General features: G+C 33.3%; 2 protein-coding genes across 5 annotated transcripts in view; both read right to left on the reverse strand.

Moving 5' to 3' along the window:
* Positions 1-22,006, reverse strand: part of LOC118742403 (matrix metalloproteinase-2) — a 523,490-nt gene that overhangs the window by 367,499 nt on the left and 133,985 nt on the right. The window lies entirely within an intron of this gene.
* On the reverse strand, positions 5,794-8,371 carry LOC118742401. Its single transcript, XM_036474453.1, has 5 exons — positions 8,358-8,371; positions 8,036-8,177; positions 7,919-7,969; positions 6,858-7,854; positions 5,794-6,788 (listed from the first exon to the last, which is right to left on the reverse strand). Exons 2-5 carry the CDS (start codon positions 8,041-8,043, stop codon positions 5,808-5,810), a joined length of 2,037 nt encoding a protein of 678 aa, XP_036330346.1. The 5' UTR covers positions 8,044-8,177; positions 8,358-8,371; the 3' UTR covers positions 5,794-5,807.

Consider the following 22,006-nt stretch of genomic DNA (forward strand, 5'->3'; position numbering starts at 1 on the left):
TGAGTAACGGTAAATTGCAAATATCTCGAAAACGTATCCATAGAAAAAGAAATTAACTCGATTTTCGGAAACACCGGGCAACTCTACATATAAATTGGATAAAGGCCCAATTGAACATTTTTTGCTGTAAACCAGTGTTATCAATCGAAAATGACCTTCTCTTGTAATTTGAAAATGTTGAATAGTTAAAATTCCTACAAGATGGCAGAAGTATAACGCATTTCTATCGTTTTTCCCCCGAAAAAGTATTAAATGTTGTCAGGTATGCAAAATAAGCACGTAAGTCGAATGTATGCAAAAAACCAACAAAATTGCCAGATGTGTATATGCAAAATAAGCTTTTTCAAGCATTCACTTAGATTGCCAGCCTTGGTTATAAATAATCATGTGAAAACCTAAAAAAGATATTGTGATCGAAGATTAAAATGAACAAAAAACTTTTTAACAAGACTTGTTTTCAAATTTCTCGTTAGAGGTAATGTATTTTAACCCAAATTTTACTTTTCGTAGCCCTGTAAATATTCATTAAAACTATCAACCTTCAATGTTGATTTTTAAAGTCAATGCAAACCGTATATATAAGTGGATTATCATATTCCAATCCAATTTAAATGTAGTTTCATAGTTTGTTTGCCGTTATTGACGGTTTCATATCGAAAAACCTTTCAAATTGAGATTTAATCGAAAAAAATCTGTAAAAGTAATTATTTTTTTGAGTAATTAAGGTAAAAGTACGCTTATAAAAGCATGTAGTTATAAGCGTATTTTTATTTTCTTTCCAATGGCACATCAAAATTTGAAATTGGTTCAGAGATGCTGAAATTATAAGCAAAAAGAAAATTTAACTGTCGAAAAACTGTGTTTTGGCCATAGGTCAAGAGTTTTAGGGTATATTTGAAATTAAACTATGCAGGTTTTCATTTCATTACTCGACCAGACCTACAAAATGTGCTATATGGCATTCCAAGTTCTTTGACTTTTTTAATTTTTTTTTGCGTAGTGTAATCTATTCTTAGGGTACGTTCACACAGAAAGCCGAGCCGAGCCGAGCGAAGCCGTTCCGAGCAAAGTAAATCTTTCAAATTGCTGTAGCTATGTGTATAAAAGAGTTCATACAGCAAGCCCTTTCATAAGCGTTTTGAAGCTGAAAGCAAAGTAGTTTTTGATTTTGAATTTTTTATTTAATTTCCCAGCTCCATGACGCTGCTGCAAACAAAAAGGCAAAGTATTCAAATAAAAACGAATTCTACAACCAATCTTTTGAATGAAATTGAGCAAATATTTTTGCCGCTTTTCATTGATGGTATGTTTTATGGTATCTTTGCAGCCGAGTCCATGAGAAAAGCTTCTCTTCGCTTCGTTCAGTGTGGGCACCAGCAGCTTCGCTTTGTTTCGCCTTGCTTTGCTAGGCGCCGCTCGACTTTCTGTGTGAATGCGCCCTTAGTCTTGGATTCTCCCAACGGGAAATAAAAAAAAAAACATTTTTTCTTAATTTTTTAAATTTTGATCATCACTTATTTCCACAATTTCAAAATATGTATGTAGCACTATCTAAAATTAAATCTATTATCAAATAAACTGATGTTCCACTTATGCAATCGCATAAAATTTGTCGAAGTTAGGCGACTTTTCTTAAATACGGCCTTGTGTGTGTACCGGACTTTCAGATTTTTTTGTGTGTGGCCAATTTATCAATATTTATTCAAAATTGATATAGCAAAAAAGTGGTTTTACAAGAAATTTTAGGAAAGATGGAGTGACACCGCCCACTTATATCATATATGTATGTGTATCTCAAAAACTACTTGGCCGATCTGCACCAAATTTGGTATGTATATTGTGCTTAGCCTCGATAAAAAAATTTGGTTTTCTCTTTCCGAAAACTACCGAAATAGTTTTTTATTATGACTTGGCTATTTGAGATCCGGGTTTAAAAAAACAACTTGGCAGTGCTTCAGTTCCATATTTCCTTTTAGGATCTGAAGTCGATTTCACATAGTTTGATCAGAATCCTTTTGAAGATATCCTTTTTGTTCACCTTACTGAAGTATAGTGCACGGTCGGTATTTGCGATGGCCCACTTACAGGCCAATTCTGCCTGTAACCAAACATTTTGTAACAAGCTAATTTTGTTACCAACAATCGTCACCACTTCTTGCAACCGCAATTCTATAATTTCAATTATTCACTGAACTGGTGACACTGTCGATACTGGTAACACTGGTGACTTTGGCGACACTGGCCATACTGGTGACACTGGGGGAACTGGCTGAACTAGTGACACTGGCGAGCCGAAGACACTCACCACTGGTACGTAGTGATGTATTATCGATAGTTTGTCACTACTAGTATTTAATATTAGCTCAGCTTATCAATACTTTTACATTAAAAACATGAGTTTTACTGTATCTGTTTTACTATATGTACATTAGGGCGGAGTAATTTAATTTCGAAAAAAGTGTATGCATATTCGAATTCTATGTTCGATTCTAATCAAAAATTGTGAACAAAATACATGCCAAAAATGACGTTTGACCCACCCAATTTTTAAAAGAAAAGTGAGTGCATTAAAATTTTTTCTGAACGAAATTAATTTACAAAATTTTGTATTTTCTTCATACAATATACTGCTCTTTTTTTTTGAAAATTGGGTATGCATTTTGGGTATATAGTTTGTTCATCATTTTGCCACCTGTTTAAAAATAACATTAAATTTGAATTAAGGTATTTGAAATACGTATCACCCAATGGGTTCCAGGTGCCAGACGAAGCAAGTTTACGAATGTAGTAGTTGAAAATGGTTTGCTTCGAACTTATCGTAGAGTTTGAATTTGCTATATACTTTCTTTGAAAATTGTGCTACGAACAAATTACTCCGCCCTAATGTTCTTATAATGCAATGTTTAATTTTTGAATTCTTTTTTAAATTGCCGTATACACTCAAAACTAAACTCATTAGAAGAAGTGATACTTTCGCTATAATGGAGGTATTTATCTTATTTCATAAATCTGTTACGCGATGTAAAGATTTATATATGTGGAAGGACCTCGACAACATTTCTTACATTGAAATAATAATATTTATAGAAAGTTTTTTAAACACAACCTACGTAAATCAAACATATGTATGTATCTTTAAGATATATGTACATATACACAAATTAGACAAATGTTTTAGATTTAAGGGATGTGTAGTTCAAACAAAAAAATTTTACTTTTATTAAACGAATTCAAAATAGGAGGAGGTTATCAGGATGTTATTATTTTTTCTTTTTATGTATGTTGCCGCATAATTTTGAATTTAATAGATTTCTGTAGTTCTATTGTGAGAGGAAAGGTGCGTCCTCAGAGGTGGTTCCTTACTAATTTGGTTTAGGTCCGATCATTCGATCATGAAGAAATTAACGGTACACATAAATATTTATATGAGAATTGAAATTGGTTTTGGCTTTTGCTTAAAAATGAATAGTTTTGAGATCCTTTGTATATCGAAATAGGCAGGAAATTAACTTAAAAACCGCATGGTCCCAAAATTGTATTCTTCTTCTTATTTGGCGCTGTAACCGCCTTTGCGAAAACTACCGTTACATGGTAAGGAGGGGTTGTTTTCTTATTCAGTTAGACTTAATGAGAATGGTAGTCATAAATTGGCGGTGCCACGTCAATTTTCCAAGATTCCATAATAGTCGTATTTATTGTTAAGAGATTGGTGTGAGTATTTGCTTTGAGTAAATTAGCATCCGAAGTATCAAAGTTTCCGTATTTCAGAAATTCACCGTTATGTGAAAAGTATACGCAATTTAATTCCGATCCCAAAAATTTCCAACGAGATACACATACGTGGTTATAATAGCGCGGAGTAAAGAAGTTTTAATATCCTTGTGGACAAGTGCGCTCGGATATAAAAACTGTTAATACACCATATTTTTATAAATGGTCTAACAAGCATAAAATAATTTTTCCTAGACATAGAATCAGTCTTGATAAGTTTTGCATGAAAAACTTTCAGTAATAGTTATTATGAACGATTTATGAAATTTAAAATGAAAAACAATTTAAAAGGAATATTTTAATGAATTTGAAAGTACTTGAACACGACGACATAAAAGGGTATCTTAGGCGTATACAAATCTGGGCAACTGACCCAACTATGTGAAATCCACTTCGGAACTCAAACGAGTATTAGAATGAAAGTTAGAACACGCCAAGACATTATTAACGACCTATTGTTTTAGAAAATCGGATCTCAAAGCTTTTAGAAGAATACAAAGAAACACCGTTTTGTTAGTGTCGAAATACCATAAACATAAGCTTTATATACATATAAAGGTATATTTTTTCAACGTTTTTTCGATCTGATCTAATGTATGTACATACATATGTATTTACAATTTCAACGTCGTATGTTAATGTTCGAATCGCGCATAGAGAAACAGTTCTAGGTCATTCATTTTCATACTCTGGACCGTAGATGTAAAGAAAACGGAGTGATCGGCCATAGTAGCGTGAATTACTACAGACACAGGTGAGATAATGCTTTCTCAGACTATGTCTGCCCGAGCTTTTCCCAATCGAGCAGAAAAACCACTACTCGCAGCGGGAAATGACAGCCGCGTGCTAACACAGCCTGCATGTCATCTAATGGCAGATGGTCTGCCCTCCTTTGATGCAGCATGCAAAAAAGGATGGCAAGACGCGTATACTATTCGAAACAAAATCAAATAGAGCGCGTGACAAGTAAAACTAATTTAACATTTAATTTTGCAAAACGTTTTCGATCCAATGCTTAATTAAAAACTTTGCAAGCTAAACATAGAGCAATCCGCCGAACAACCAACAAGGAGAGGAGGGAGTTGTGGACAACAATAAGAAAGTGCAGCGTCAACAAGTGGATTCTTCGGATCACGCCATCAGCCGCTAAGGTACAGAGCAATGCTTTTAGTCAGCCAACTCGGTCTGCACCAGGGATGGAAAATGAATTTTCCAAATTGTACTTAATATGACAAGAAGATTGTACTTAAAAGCGGACAAATGTACCTAAAAAAAGAAGACACTTTTATATGTACATATGTATGTATATACAGCCTTTATTGAAAGAAAAACACATTGCAAGTGCTAAAGCGTACATATATATATACAGTTATTTGTACTATTCCATTTTTGTACTTTGTATTGCATAGTTTTGTAAACATAAAATTAAATAACTTAGATAAAATACGTTATTTTACGCTATGCGTTTTATATATGTACCTTAGGATGGTCCAAAAAAATTTAAAGTCGGAATTTTAATGCTCTCACCCCAAGGATTGTTCTATACCGAAAAAATATGCTCCTGCTCTTTATATTGAAATCAAAAAATATTTTGAGGTAGCTTAAAGCGCTCAAAGTTCTTCACATATATTATATTAGGGAAACAACAGTTTTTCGTAGCAATGATAGCAAATATATATATATTTTTAGATCTGTAACCTCTGTTTCTCTTCAGGAGACGTCAAAAAATACTACCGGATTGTTTATATATTTTTTAATATTAACGATTCTTTATGGGTCCCCTATGGTGGAATCTATAAATAATAGTTAATATTAAAAAAAGATTAAATTAATAATTCGGTATTATTTTTCGAAGTCTCCTGAACGGAAACAGAGGTTACTGATCTAAAAATATATATGTATTTTCTATCATTGCTACGAAAAATTGTTTTTCCCAATATAATATACGTGTAAAACTTTGAGCGCTTTGAGCGACCTCAAAATATTTTTTGATTTCAATATAAAAAGCTGGTGCATATTTTTTTTCGGTATAGAACTTAGTCAATTAATTCATTTTCATTAAGGTTTTTATTTTGAAGACGGTAGCCGAGTAAAGTCTCCACTTTCAAATCAAAACAAGAACTTTCATTGCATCTAATTAAGTCCTTTGTTTGTATTAATGCGGCACATGTGCCTAGCGCCAGTTTATTTCTACACTTTGTTTTAACTAGGTTCTGAATTGAAAAAATTCTCTCAATACAAGCAGAGGAGTGTGGTAAAGCAAGCAAACCCTGAACAACGCGAAATATATTTGAAAATACTGGCTGATTTAGTTCATTTTTTATTCTGCCGACTTCAGTCCAAAATTCAGATACAGGAAGGTTTTCGATTTTTTTAATTTCTGCATAATCGGCCAATGCTCGATACTCGGTGTTAATTTGTTCAGCTTTTTTTAATTCAGTTTCGGGAAACAATTTTAAAATCAGTGGTAAAATGCTATTAATATTACCAGATAGTGCTTCCTTCGGCGCAATTGACGGTAAGAGTTTTAAAATTTCATTATTAAAATCTATTCTTTTTCTTAAATCATCGCAAAATTTAATATAAAATTTCAAAATGTTATTTTTAAATTGAAAAATTTCCGATGCTGTTAGGTTTTGGTCAGTGTAAAACAGCTCAGTTTCCGTTCCACAAAAAATGTTTTCAATAGGTATGTGGTTGGCTAAATTCAATGAATATATTGAATTGGTACAAATATTTTCTTTCGCTATAAAATTTCGGCATATTTGATTAAAAAGAAATGTCAAGCGGGGATATAAAACATGAATGTGTGACTCTTCCGCTTGCATTTCTATGTTAACAGTGTTTATAACTTTAAGAACGTACGACAAGAAATAGAAGTAGAGTTTTATATTAGAATCTGAAAGGGTACTTGCAATAAACTTATTACTTTCATTGCCAAATCCTGCTTCGAAATTGCATAAACCGAAGTAGTATTGTAAAGTACTCCACTGCTCCAATATCCGTTCAACTACAATCTGAAATCATAATGTAATACTTCAAATAAAAAAATGTATTGAACAACTATTATTAAAAAGAAAATTTACCTGCCGCGAAAGCCATCGTGTTGAACTAAATCGCAAAATCTTATGAACCGCACTTCCAAAATCTTCTTGAAATTTTTCAAACTCTATTTTTCTACTAGCGCTATGACAGAAGTGGTGATTTATAGAGCGAATTAACTTTTCTATTTCTTGTGGAAGAACTGATGCAGCTGCCTCGGACGATAGATTAAGGTTGTGGCATACATCGCCAATAACAAAGATTTTAGGGCAAATTTCTTTTAATTTTGCTTGGACGCCATTTCGTTTGCCCATCATGACACCGCAATTATCTGCCGTAAATCCCAATAGATTGCTCAACGGAATATCATGATCATTCAAAACTTTTAAAAGCGCATTGAAAATTCCGGCGGAAGAAGAATCAGACACTTGAACAAAGTCCAAAAATCTATCTCTACATTTGTTCGTAAAAACTCTAATTATAACTGCTAAGTTTTTGTCCATGGAAATGTCAGTGCTTTCATCAATGATCACGGAGTAATATTGTTGTTTTGTTATTTCAGAAATTTGTCTGCAGTTTTCAGGACCAGTGACTGACTTTATAATATTTTGACCCTTATGTCTATTTATGCTCAGGTTTGAAATTATGCGTGAATCTTTTACCGTTTTAATACATTTTGCCAAATGGTCCAAAGCAGTAAATGGCAAATTGTGCTCAGCAACGAACATACACAAACGAATCTCCATTGCCTTTGCTGAGCGACTTAATTCCATTTCCTCGCTATTCGGCTTAGTAAAACTCGAAATTTTTAAGGTTGCTTTAGCAATATTAGCATTTTTTTTATGGAGGTCTGAATTTGCATGCCGATCGATGTGAAACATATTGCCGTAAATTGGAACACCGCATATCATGCACCTCTTACCTTGCTTTGCGGTAGAGTCTTCTTGGAGCCAATTGTACTTGGATGCCCACTCCCTCTTAAATTTGATCTCATACTTTTTCTTTTTCGCCACGGAAACTACGTTGCTTTCTTCGTTATTGCTTAAATATGAGAAAAATGCTACCGGTAAATTTTTTTGCGCTAGTTGAACTTTGTCACACTTACTTCTCATCATTGCCTGCAGCTGCATTTTCACGTTTCTTGCGAACAATCCAACTGAAAATAGTATAAACTTCGTCAAAAATGAAATAGTTTGTATTAAAAAAACGGTTTGAAACTTACTTATCCATTGCAGTTTCTCTAATTTGTCGGCTTTCATTAATTATTCATTCAAATTGCGCGCACATAAAAGCTAGTTACTTCTTCGTTTCACATATCTCGTTCACAATGACATGCTATTAAATGTTTCATTCCCAATGGCACACTATCAAAAAGTTCTATGTTTTAATATGTTTAACCAAAATCCACTTGGCAAAAGAAAATCGGCATACAAATTTCCTTGACAAATAATTTGGCCAAACTTAAAATGTACTTAAAATGGAAGCAATGTACCGAATGTACTTTCATGTTGAAAAGGAGCCGAAAAAAGTACAATTGTACCTACTTTTCCATCACTGGTCTGCACCGCATTGAGTCAATTTAGCCGCTGACATTCGACTAACCAATTCGCCCTCCTGCCAGCCCATTTCGTTGCCCACCGCCGCAACGCACCCTTGTGCGAAAGTCGAATAGCTCAGAGAAAATTCAATAAACCAAACTAAATTAATGTCAGCAATGCCTGCTCCTAGTATTCCTTGGATGCTACTAATTTTTACCCTAACCCGTCTCCTCTTCTCGGTGAGCTTTTTACAGGCTGTTCACTCAACGTGCATTTGGTTGCGCCATATGTGTGTAAAACGGCGCTGCAATTTGATATCCTGGCTGCCAGCGCTCCATCACGATTCGCCAGACATGCATTACTCCACTATCGTCGCCACCTTCAGCATCATCTGCCTCTCTGGTATGACAGCCGGTCCAAATACAAAACTTTAACCCAGCGATGGAATAATAACAACACTAAATCGAAGCGTAGGAAAGATAAAATAAAACAATCTGAGCCACGAGTAAAGGAGTCGAGTTTCAAGCAAAATGGAATGCGTGTGGGTATAATGGTAAAGGTAAAGGTGAAAGGGTAAGTGACCAAACCACACGAGAAACAAATCAAATAAATAAATGAGTAAACAAAACATCAGACAAATAATCAAAAAGAAAACATGTAATAAAGTCCAAGCTCGGGCGGAACCGAACATTAAATAATCGGCGCAAGTATTGAATATATGACTTTAATCTTTCCGAAAGCTACCGCTACATAGTAAGCCGGGGTGTATCAATTTTGAGTAAATTAGCGTCTTTAAATTTCGAAATATTGAAGTTTCAAGAATTTCAGAAATTTACCATTATAGTTTTGTTGTAGTTTGGTACAAATTGTTAGAACGGTTACCGAGATACATATATGTGATCATAAGTGGGCGGTGCCACGCCCATTTTCCCAAATTTTATCATAAACGTATTTCTTTGTAAAGAATGGTTGAAAGCATCAATTTTGAATAAATTAGCTTTAATATGGAAAACTTGAGAATGTATTTCTGACATGAAAAAGAGCTTCTCATAAAAATACAGTCACCGTTCGGAGTCGGCGTAAAACAATAGGTCCCTCCCCTTTGTTGAACAACATCAAAGCACACGCTACAAATCGAAGGAGAAGCTCGGCCAAATACTAACATATTGTGTAACCGCTAATCTATTCTTATTATTATTAATATTATGAAAATGTGGTCTAAATTTACAATTTGATGAAGTCTGTTTTTGTTTAGTTAAATATAATTTAAATGGTTTATGTTATTTTATTTTAAATTAATCGTTTTTTGTTATGTATGTCTATCGGTCTTGGCGTTGTCATATGGCAAAGCGTGCAAAAACAACAAAAAACTATCACAAACAAAATTTTTCATAAAGATGATGCTTTTCGATAATATTTATTTTTAATCATTAAAAATTGTTGAATATATTTTTAATATTTTTATTGAGCTTTGTACCACGATTGTTTATTAGGATAAAAGCAACAAAGTCTAAGCGATAGAAGTTATAGCAGCTATTTCGGAGACCACCACATCTCCTCATCAGACTTATTTTTTCTAGACTTCAGCAGGGATCGAACCTGCGTAATCGATGTGCAAAGTCAGAAGCGTTAACCACTGAGCTATGTACACCCCGTAAACTCTTGTTGTTAATTAATTTTCCGTATTCAACCAACTACTATCAAGTGCAGCTCATTTGCCGCTATTTAAACTTGACAGCGTGGTTGTTGTTGTCAATTCTATACATCCATTTGCTTATTTGCTTTATTGTATAGTTTCAGGCAGGCTCTTCCTAAACAATGTAATTGTCAATTTTATTGTGGCTTATTAACATTTTATTTTTAATATTTTTATTGAGATTTGTACCACGATTGTTTATTAGGAAAAATTTAAAAAGCAACAAAGTCTTCAATTTTTCCTAATAAACAATCGTGCAACAAAGATCAATAAAAATATTAAAAATAAAATGTTAATAAGCCACAATAACATTGACAAATACGATAATGTTTATTATTGTTTTAATAAAATTGTAGCTAATTACTTCTTTGGTCTGCACACTTTTTGTATTTTGTCGCTTTTTTTTTTAATTCACTTTACTTTGCGATATGATTACTTCGAAAGCTTTGACTCAAATGTAATGTTTTTTGCAGCAGATTTTAGTGCCAATATTTCTTCGTCATTACGGATGCAAATACAACAACTCGTACTTCTATGAATGTTCTACGCTATGTTTTCGGTTTAGTTGTCTATTTGTTTTCTGTAGTTGATAAAATATGCATGTAATTATGAAAATTAGCAGCAAACCAAAATATGACGTAGATCATATTCAAACTCATTTTTCAAATGTGCGGTAATGCGATATTATCGATTTGCATTTTAAGTTTTCTAAAACCACAAATCATATCAAGATGTCATACCTTTGCATCGGCTACCAGGAACTTACCATTGACAGACTCTCTGTAACAACATTATGAGGTAAATAAAATAAATTATTAAGAGGTTAGAGTGTTCGTAATATAACAAACTTCACTTTCGACCACTTGTAACGTACATATATGTACTTAATGCGGTGACTTTTACCTATTTCCTTAATTAGTCCATATTTGATTTATCAATTTACAATGCTAGCATTTTATAAGAGATGCTTTTATAGAACCAATAAGGTACATATGTGTGTACTAGTATCCGACCGAAGCTGGCATTTTGGACGAAGACGAAGCCAAAACCGAATATTACTATTCAAGATTCGGCCGAACACCGAAGTCGAAGCTGAACATTAAAATTAAGTACTAAGATTCAAAAATAATAAGACTGTGATTTATTTCGTAACAAATTATTTTTATTATTTTTTAAATAGAAGGAACACCTTACAAACATACATATGTATGGTGCATTCGAAAACGTCAAAATACAAAGCATTAGTCTCTTTTATTTCTAGACCTCAGCAGATTGTAATGCCAAATGTGCGCAACGACGTCTAAGTGCGCTTTAGAGATAAAAGAGACTGATGCTTTGTATTTTCACGTTTTCGAATGTTGAAACAAAAAAGGAAAAAACTGCAGTCTTAACTTTAAAATCATTTTGAACTAACTTTCATAAAATCGATCTTTATGTTATACGTATGCCAAAAAAAAGCTTGTCTACATTTTCATAAGAGATTTGATCGTCTATCGGTGTACAGTTCAGCTGTACTAAATAATTGCTCGCTAGCCACACTCATTGGTGGCGCTGTTAAATACTTTTTCGCAACCTTTTTTAAATTACAAAAGAAAAAATTGGAAGAATGCGAATAATGGAATATTTATATTGGCACTACGAAGAGCAAGTGATTGATCTAGATATACGTTTATTTCAATTTCCCAGATTCATCATGGGATTCTAGGAGCGTAATTCTCAGACGTACGTGGCGTATGAGTAACTTTCTTTCCCGCTCATTTTTCATAAAAAAAATCTTTGCGTATTTTCATTTGACCACTATTATTTCTTTATTTATCCATAGATTTTCTTCAGTAGTAACTTGATTTTTTTGTTTTTGTAACAGAACAGGCTTTAGCACAGATGTAAAAATTTGACACAGAACCTGGAATGATTAGTTAATTTGTCAGAAACTATAAGTCCTATCGGAAAGTGATGTATATATGGTATATGGAGAATTTCATTAGCTTTCATTTGCCATATTTTATATTAATGTATGTATGTATATCCAGAGTTGAAATTTCATGGTATCCTTATGTGCACATTTAAAATGAACTACTTCAATTCGATATGTGTTTGCATACCTTCTACATGGGTATGTCGGTAGAGAATAGAGGAATTTTTTTGGCAACACCTTTTCTTCTTTGGTTTCTGAGGTTCTAAATATTTTAATATTATGCACATAAGTAAGTTGCCGAAAGCTTTGTATATTTAAATTATCTTTACCTTAATATATAAAGGTACTATGATGTTTGTTTCTTTACGGTGTGATGGAAAACTCCGTAGAAAATAAAATAATTTTGCGGCGAATTTCTGTCACAAGCTGTTTTATTGAAGAATATACCGAATTTAAGCTGTTGTATTTGTTTTTAAAATCTAATAGATTCTTGTAAGTAATTAGCACGAAACTGCATTTCAAAAGAAAATGAGTTAGGCCTTTTTTATATTAAGGTAACGGTAAGTATTTCACAAATTAGTCAAAGTACTCACAGAAATCAGCTCCTTAAGATATTAATTCAAATTATGTATGTATGTAGAGACTCACCTAGAAAGAGAGAAACAAAATTTTAATTATCAAAAATTTAGCTGACTGAGCACTTAAGCTGTATAAAACTAAGGTTAAACTTAATAATTTTTGAATGAGGAATGTCTGAAACGCATACATTTTTATTGAACTTTCGACACTTTTTAAAAACAATAAAAAATAATTTTTCTTTAACCCTTGTAAAATGGTTTTAAAGAAGACACATTTGTCTGTACAAAATATAATCTTATCACGCAACATATCGCGCCCTAACCGCCAAAAGGACGTAAGCGACAGTGATTAACAATTTAAAAAAAATGGCAAAAAACAGGGCCCTTATTATGTAGTTCGAATCGATAGTAATTTTGTTCGAATTCGAACTATTGGTACTGTAAAAGGATTCGGCGTTCGAAGAGGGCTTATTTTTTTGGATTCAAACTACAAAGTAATGGCCCAGTTATTCAAAACTTTAGGATGCTTATAGGGGCTCTTATCATAACAAATGAGATTATTAACTTTTTCGTTGGGCAGTTTTCACCACATAATAACATTATAGTATAAAAAACTAAAACACGGTTTTATTATAATGTGTTCACAGATATCATGCTACCGAAATTATCCTTTGACAAGCCCTATAACGGCAGTAGTATCAATAAAATTCTTCCGAATTTGACCTTGGCATGACCTCTAGATATCCTTGAAGAATCAAGGGACCCCCATAATGAAATTCAGCGACAACAAAAACAATTTTTTATTTTTTTATTGAATAATTTATTTGTCCTATTTGACAATCAAATGACCTCGAACCTGACATTATGGAGGTTAACGGGCCTCGGATTTGGATTCAGCGAGTATAAAAGCCTAAAAAAATGTTCAGGTTTATTGAATGAAGTTTTCCCTAATTAACAGATTCGCACTCAGATCGTCGAATGAGATAGGAATATAGAGGTTTGGTTATATATACGCAAAACTTTTTTTTTTGTAAACCTGTGTTATATTTTACTTTTCAACTGAGATTTGTAATAAAAGTATTTTTTTCGTATTCCAAATTTGCAAATTGTACAAGAAAGGAAAATGAGACTGGCAAAATTATGCCAAATTGTTAAATATTATTGTGAAAGCCAATTTGACAGAAGAATAAAAGAAGTATTCCATAGTGAAAACCTTTCTGACTGTAAAAAAACCGTTCAGTTCAAAGCCGGTTCACGTGCCTGATTTTAATAAGTAGAGGCCTCTAGTACAGGGTGGTATCGGACGAACAAAAGTGTGTATGTATGAATGTGTCCGCACAATTTGTGTGTGATTCTTCAGTACCTACGCATTCAATTCTTGTGAATGCTTTTACTTTCTATTACTTTGTGGCACATTTGATTTTCGGTTTGATTGATGATCACTTTAATTGCGGATATTAAATGACAGTACACATTTACATGGTTCATTTGGTTGTGGAGTTCGAAGTGAATACTGATACGAAGAACCTAATGCGGCGCGAATGGAAATTGTTGGAAAAAACTATGAGATAATATTTGATAATTTCAGAGATTTATTATTTTTTTTTCGTTTAGTACTTACGTACTCGTATTTCTGGTTTTTGCTGAAGGAGATTTCATATGTGTCAACAAGTTTGACATACAAAATACTAGGGCTGATTTTGGCGGATTATGAAGTGATGAGGTGTGGGATTGATGGAAGAACAATAAAGAGGGACAGAATAAACTTGGCGATGTATGGCGCCACAATATTGGGTATCTTAAGTGACGACAGGTCATTTATTGAAAGCTCTTTGGCGGGGAAAAAGTCAAAGTCGAGGAGAATGAAAAATTATGTTGAGACAAACATTCTATATAGTATGTATGAATACACATAGAATGATAGATGTTTTGTAAACTTCACTTTTTTCATCTATGTATGTATATTTGGTTTAACTTTACTTAAAATATGTATTAGAATACTAACTTTCAGCATACATACATACATATGTATGTATTTACTCGTAATTTAAAAAGGAAATGATATTTAAAACGAAATTTTTGACAGACGACTATTTAATTTTGATGATAACTTAAAAAATCATTTACAATCCACCACAGCTTCTCCCATGAATTTGTTCCTATTCGTTGTGCTAATAGTTTGGACGGAATTGCCTATAAAAATAAGATTACTTCAATCTATTCTCTAGAGTCTAGTTCGATGGTGTTCTTTTTTATAAAATTTCATTAAAAGAGAATTCGTTTCCTTATATCGATTGGTTGTAAAGACTTAATTGGCAGCAAAACATTTAATAGTTTCCCAGAAGATCTAACCTTAAGTAATGATGTCATTCTTAAACTCATTGCACGCAAGTCGCTGCCATTAGATGTCCGCAGGCAATCGTGCGCTGAAGGGAAATTGCAACACACAAAGCAGTTGTGCACCCCCATCCCCAACCCCATTAAGTCGTATTCATCAGAGAGAAATTGCTGTATTTAAAAACCGCTTTGGTAGTGCTGAAGTGAGGTCGCGCGATTCATCGATTCAAGATAGACCTGTTAACTAAGTGGAGTGAACATATCGACGAGACGGTTTTTCTGCCACTAAGTGCCGAATTTGAATAGGGATTTGAATTTCATTTAATAAACGAACATAAACGTTGTCAGTAGTGGTTCAGCGAAAAAGAGCTTTGGCAGCCCGGCTATGAGATGGGAAAATTTTTGGAATGTGAACGGAATGTCTTATTAATCGTTGTGTAAAGATAATGCGCTGGGTTGTTTATTAACATGCCTGCAATTTTAATTCTAGTAGCTGTCAATTGATACAAAACTCTACAAAATTCATTTAACTTTTACCAATAGGCAATAATTTTAAGCCCTTTAACAGTACGATTTGTGCTTCAATATTACTTTGCAATGACTAACTTTCTAGTAACAAGTTGAAAATTGCAAAAGTAACCATGTGAGTAAATCAAATTAAATTCTTTTATTTTACAGCTATCATATTTCAATGAGCTCATTTATTTTCATTTCCCATCTCATTGGTTCCCTCTTCATTTTTTATTGAATATTTATTGTTATGATTTCAATGCAATTAATTACAAAATAAAGAGGCCAACAATATTAACTGCACTTTAGCGCACTGAGGGGTCAACAACAAGGATATTGCGATGAAGTGCATATACATATGTATTTAGTATGTACATACATACATGCTATGTGTACATTATTGTAAAAGTTATTGGATAGCCAAACACGTGCACCCAGTTGAGTACGAAAAATACATGTGCATGTATGTACGCATGTAATTTTTTTCCACAAAACATAATTGCGAACATCGTCACAAATTGATAGAAGGAATCAGGCAAGCCACCTCATTTTATCTTTCTCCCCGTTGGCCACTGCGAAATTCCCCGATTTTCGGTGAAATTACCCGCACTGGCATAATTCCATGTAAAAAAAACAAATCTTTTAATTCAATCGCTTAAATTTATTAAGAAATGTACATTAGGCTGAGTCGATTTTGTATGGAAGAAAATAAAAGGCATTTGACTGTATTGTAATAGCAATATTATGATATCCTAGTCTAAGCCAATTGTTATTGGCCAAGAAAGCTGAATTTAAAACTTATCTTCAGCGAGCGCAGTTGAATCAAAATTATGAATTTTGAAAATAAAACTTTGGCTTGTAATATCTATGGAATTGTTATAAACAGGACGATATATCAAATTAATGGTTACTAAATTTATTACCTCGCGTTAGTTTATTATTTTCCAATAAGTCTACAAGTTTTTAAGATATTAAGATAAAGCTTACAAAAACTATAATTTTCCCTTATGAATTATAATTCTTTCTTCATTACGTCAGCAACCAAGTGAAACATGCAAAAAAGTGAGACGAGATTTATTTCAAACGTTTTAATCTTTTCGGATGTTTATATAATACTAAAAGGACCATGGACTTAGTAACGCCGATTTGCTCAGTTTTCAATATCGTGGTGAATGAAGTCAAACATGTATTGTCAATGATTAGGAATCGTTTGATAAGTTAATAGTAGTTTCAACCGTATAAGTATTAACATACATTAACATAATAAAATTAGGGTGAGAAACGCCCATTTTAAGTCCATTTATGCAGTCTTGAAAATTGGTGCGGAATGGTTTCATTAGTCACCAAAGAAGCACATTTTTGCCGTTTTCTAAATTTGCCGTTGTATGAAAGTAGGGGGCGTGCAATTAGTGTTTCGATATACATACTTAAATATTTTAGTTAATTCCATTATGTAAAAAAAGTGACTGTAGGTAAATGCAACAGTCGTTAATCTCCAATTGGACGATATTGCATTGCATTCAGCTTGAACGAAAAAAGTCACTCCCTGGCACTCTTTTCTGTAATACGGTTCTTTCATTTAAACGTTATTTATACAATTGAAGAGACATTTCTTTAGAAAACAACTGGAGATCCACTTAAGTTTTTCGATATAACTTTGGTAAATGTTACTCGATCGGTAAGTAGGGATGCAAATTTTGGGGAATAACATCGATACATCGATGTTTTACGTCAGAAAAATTAACTTCGATGCTAAAATATATCGCCCCGATATATCGATAGTTTCCGATGTTTCAAAATTTGTTAGGTTGTAGTCACATTAAAAGGAAAATTAATACTTCTCATTTCCAACTCTCTTTAATTTCATTAGAAAAATACTTACATATGGATGTATTTCCCTGCATTTACTTGCCACTCGTTTAACCTTCCTATAAAGCAGTTTACGAAAATAAACTATATTGTACGTTACTATTTCGTTTCGTTTATTACTTCAACAGTTCGGTACAATACGAAAACAAAACGGCTGAGTTCACTTTGGCGATAGTACACTACAGTAGTTTAGTAGTTACAGACGAAACAACAAACGAAATGAATCGTGCAGAGAAAAATATATGTATGTATGTACATATATGCAATAACTATATACAAAACGAATGGCTGCAATGAATAAAAAAAATAAAAATGTTTTTTAATTGAATTGGATACGAAAATTTACAGAAAAAAATATTTTTCACGTAATTGAAACGTTTGCATACATATAAAACGTACAATTGTCACAAACGAAAAGCAAACGTTTCTCGATGGGGAAAACGACAGTGAATCTTACTATTTGCTTCTGACTATGCACAAAACTGTACAAAACCACAAATGATATGATGATCGATGAGCAAATGGGAATTGTTTTGTACAGTTTATTTTCGTACCCTGCTATAAAGTTCCAAGGCCCGATTTCGTTGAAATTTCAAAGGGGACCCGGTCCTTTTTATATTAGTGCTATTCTTTACATCTTTTGACTATTGACCAGTGCAATTATCAAGAGAATAATTAAAATTTTATTGAAAACGGATAACTTTAAGATTAACGATAAACTAAAGGGCTGCGAGAAATGATATTTATATTTGTCTAATAATATGCACCAAACCTTTTGCTGAACCCAGAATTTTTAACAAGAATTGGTCTTATTCGACTAATGTGCTGTGGGTCACTTGGCGGTCGATGCGCGGGCTCTTTCAATTAAAATAAAAGACTTATATTTTGAAGGCTTGTTGTTGACTTCACGATACAATATATTTTCACTATTACCAAGGGATTTGAGTAAAACTAGATTTTCGACCCGCCCTAACGTACATACAATATTTACATGTTAAATTTTTTCACAAATTTTTTATAAACATATATCTTATTGTATAACATACGCCTATAAGTCAAAGTTTAAAACTTTGGGCAAAACTCACGAAAATTCAACAAATTAAAAAAAATCATTAAAATGTTCAACTTTTTACATGTAATTTTTAGAAGCCATCTTAATATAAGTATAATAACGTTGTTAGCACTCTCACCTTCGGAAATCGAAGCCACCATCAGAAACTCGCTCAGAAATGACTGAGAGGCATCGAGGGGGTGCAGGTGGGCAAAACTCATGTTGCCTTCCATCTCACAAGGTCTATCTAATTTTTTGCACTCTTTGAGCAGACGGCACTGCAGACCTCTTGTTTTTTGTTTTAAAAATGTGATAAATATTTTTCGCCTTACTTTAAAACTACGAGCGATAAAAATAAAAATGATGCCATTGGGTAGGTTCAGAAGGCGTAGCAGTTAAGCACAACCGTTGCTAAAAACAAGTAAGAAAGTCTAAGTTCGGGCGGAGTAGAACATTAAATACCCGGCGCAAGTAATAAATATATGTTTTTTCACCTTTACGAAACCTACCGCTAGATGGTAAGCCGGGGTGTATCAATTTTGAGTAAATTAGCGTCCTAAAATTTCGAAATATTGCAGTTTCAAGCATTTCTGAAATTTACCGTTATACGAAAAGCGGCCGTAACTTTAGTCCGATTTCAATAATTTTCAACGTTTTGCTTTTATGTAGAAAGCACAATAAAAATACCGAGTTTGGTACAAATTGGTAGAATGGTTACCGATATACATATATGTGATCATAAGTGGGCGGTGCCACGCCCATATTCCAAAATTTTACCATAAACGCATTTCTTGGTAAAGAATTGCTGCAAGCATCAATTTTGAATAAATTAGCTTTAATATTTTCTGATTTATCGAAGATTTTGTATTTCTCTAAATTACCGTTATATGGGAAGTGGGCGTGGTTATTGTCCGATTTTTTAAGTTTTAGTATGCTGTACCAAGGCCAACAACTGTGCCAAGTTTGAAAGAAATTGGTACAGCGGTTACCAAGATATACACATGTAACCATAAGTAGGCGTGGCTACGCCCATTTTTCAAAAATTCATTTTATTCTTATTTTTCGTCTAAAAATTGTTGTAAATATCAATTTTGAGGGAATAACCTTCAGTAGTTACTAAAATATCGCAGTTTTCGTATTTCCGAAAATTACCGTTATATGGGATTTGGGCGTAGTTATTGTCCTATTTTTAAAATTTTCGGCCATTTAGTGTTCTGTATCAAGGCCAACAACTGTGCCAAGGTTGGAAGAAATTGGTGCAGCGGTTACCAAGATATACACATGTAACCATAAGTGGGCGTGGCTACGACCATTTTCCAAAAATGTATAATGTGCTTATTTTTCGTCTGAAAATTATTGTAAATATCAATTTTGACTGAATTATCTTTAGTAGTTACTAAAATATCGCAGTTTTCGTATTTCTCAAAATTACCGTTATATGGGAAGTGGGCGTGGTTACAGTCCGATTTCGCCCATTTTCAATACCAACCTACCCTGGATTAATACATACCAAATTTCGTCGAGATATCTCAATTTTTGCTCGAGTTACGGACAGACGGACAGACAGGCATGGCTTAATCGATTTCTCTATTCATTCTGAGTATTTATGTATACATTTGTCTATATCTATCTCGATTCGTTTTGGCTGTTACAAACAACCATTATATGAACAAAATTAATATACCCTTGTGCACAAGTGCGCTCGGTTATAAAAATCAGTGATCGTAATGTGTCTGCTGAACGGCTTGATACATTAGCTGACAAATTCAAAACAATTATCCAATGATCAGACAAATGTTACGATCGTCTAATACGCAACTGTTCAGTTCATCAAAAGTACAAAACAACGCGTTCAGAAGCTGCAATCGCAACAGTTACTAAAAGAACATTTATTTTCGAATAAATTGGTACCTGATCCAATGCAATTGCATAAAAATTTTCGAAGTTAAGCAATTTAAACAAAAATATGGTCTTGAATTTATTTCAAAAATCACGTGCTCCACCCACGTAACGGTAATTTAAAAAAAGGCTAGCTATATTTTAGGGGGAATAGTATCTATAAATCCTCTCTTCAAAACTTGTTCGATTTTTTAAATCGGATGGAAAATAGTGAAGCTATTAATAGATAAGTGCATAAGGTACGAAAATAACGATTTTTTTGGTATAAAAAATTGAGGGTTCAAAAACTATATGGGACCTATTTTCATGTTGTACTCAACCATACCAACAACCTAAACAAATCTTTTTTTGGGTGTATTTCAATACCTTTTTTTGTAGCACCGTGTGATGTCAGCCTTGAAGTCCAACGGGGAATCATCCTTACCAAAAAGTGCCACTTTGGACTGAGTAGGCAAATGAGAATAGGGTTGAGACGATACCTCAAAGAAAAGATTCTTGTAAAAGAATATTAATCGTACAAGCGCTACAATAAAACTAATATGCTTAACAATCGATTCCATGCACTTTTAAGTGTTGTATTGCTGCAGTGCCTGATTAATTTAGAGCACCGGGTGCATGTTGCCGATTGAGTATTATTTTTTTTATTTTTTTTCAAAATATTGACTTGGCGTATTAGAAGATATTTTTAAAATGTTCACTTAACTCTGATCCGATACAGTGTTTAAATTATTATGAAATAAAGATGTGAGTGTTTTTACCTCATACAGCTACAAATATACAATTATCGACTTCAGCATTAGTGATAGAAAAAATTCATATAAACTAACAAAGCTACCAACTATTGCAAATATTGGGGTATCGAGGAAAAGTATCGATATTTTTACTCGAGTATTTCGTTAAAATTATCGATGCCAAAAATACTCGGAAAGGGCCAAAGAGTATCGATAGTATCGTTCTATCCCTAATTCAGAAGTAGTCCTCTCTCGTCGTAAAAAAATCATAGCTCATCATGCCTATAATGATGTATTGCGCGGGGACATGGACAATGAAAACGGGGTACGCTTTTGGAGTTATCGAGAAAAAGATTATTCGAAAGATTTACGAGCCTTTGTGATTTGGCGATGGTGAATACCGCAGACAATGTAACCAGCGTTGCCAGGTTGACTTTTTTAACGTCATTTGAACGTTTTTTGTATCCTGCTGACGTTCGGACGTTTTTTTTGTGTAAAAAATTACGTTTTTAACTTCCAAGTAATTTTTCTCTGTTACTAAATCTTGTAAGTAGAACTAATTTTGAATTATTTTCTTAACAAATCTTTACAAGCATTTCTTCGCAGCACTTTTCTAAAACAGATATTTATTCTTTGGACCTAGATGACTTAACTATGATGCAAACCAAGCGTACGCGCATTTTTTTGGATTCTTGGACTAAGGATCCCGCGTTCAAAGGCTGGTTTTGTAAACACTTGAGGTTACGAGGCTTATTGCAATGTTTGCAATTGCACATTAAAAGCCAAATCAGGAAGAGCTGATCTATTGCAACACGCATGCTCGCAAAAGCACCAAAAAAGCTGTAGCAGCATAAAAAGCCAGGAAAAGTAGGCGATTTGTTTAAGACTGCCGTGAAAATGTAATGAACGCAAAAACGGCTGAAATATTGCAATGTTCCTTCTTACAGACCGTAATTTAGCATTTTCGACAACCGATTACCTAACCAAGAAAAATAATTATTAAAAATCAAAGCGATTCCTTAGCCTAATTCCTAAAAATCTGAATAAAAAGGTGAAAATCTAGCTGAAA

This window comes from Rhagoletis pomonella, unplaced genomic scaffold (assembly GCF_013731165.1).
Source record: "Rhagoletis pomonella isolate Grant_MI unplaced genomic scaffold, Rhpom_1.0 Rhpom_scaffold_00007, whole genome shotgun sequence".
Taxonomy (NCBI): domain Eukaryota; kingdom Metazoa; phylum Arthropoda; class Insecta; order Diptera; family Tephritidae; genus Rhagoletis; species Rhagoletis pomonella.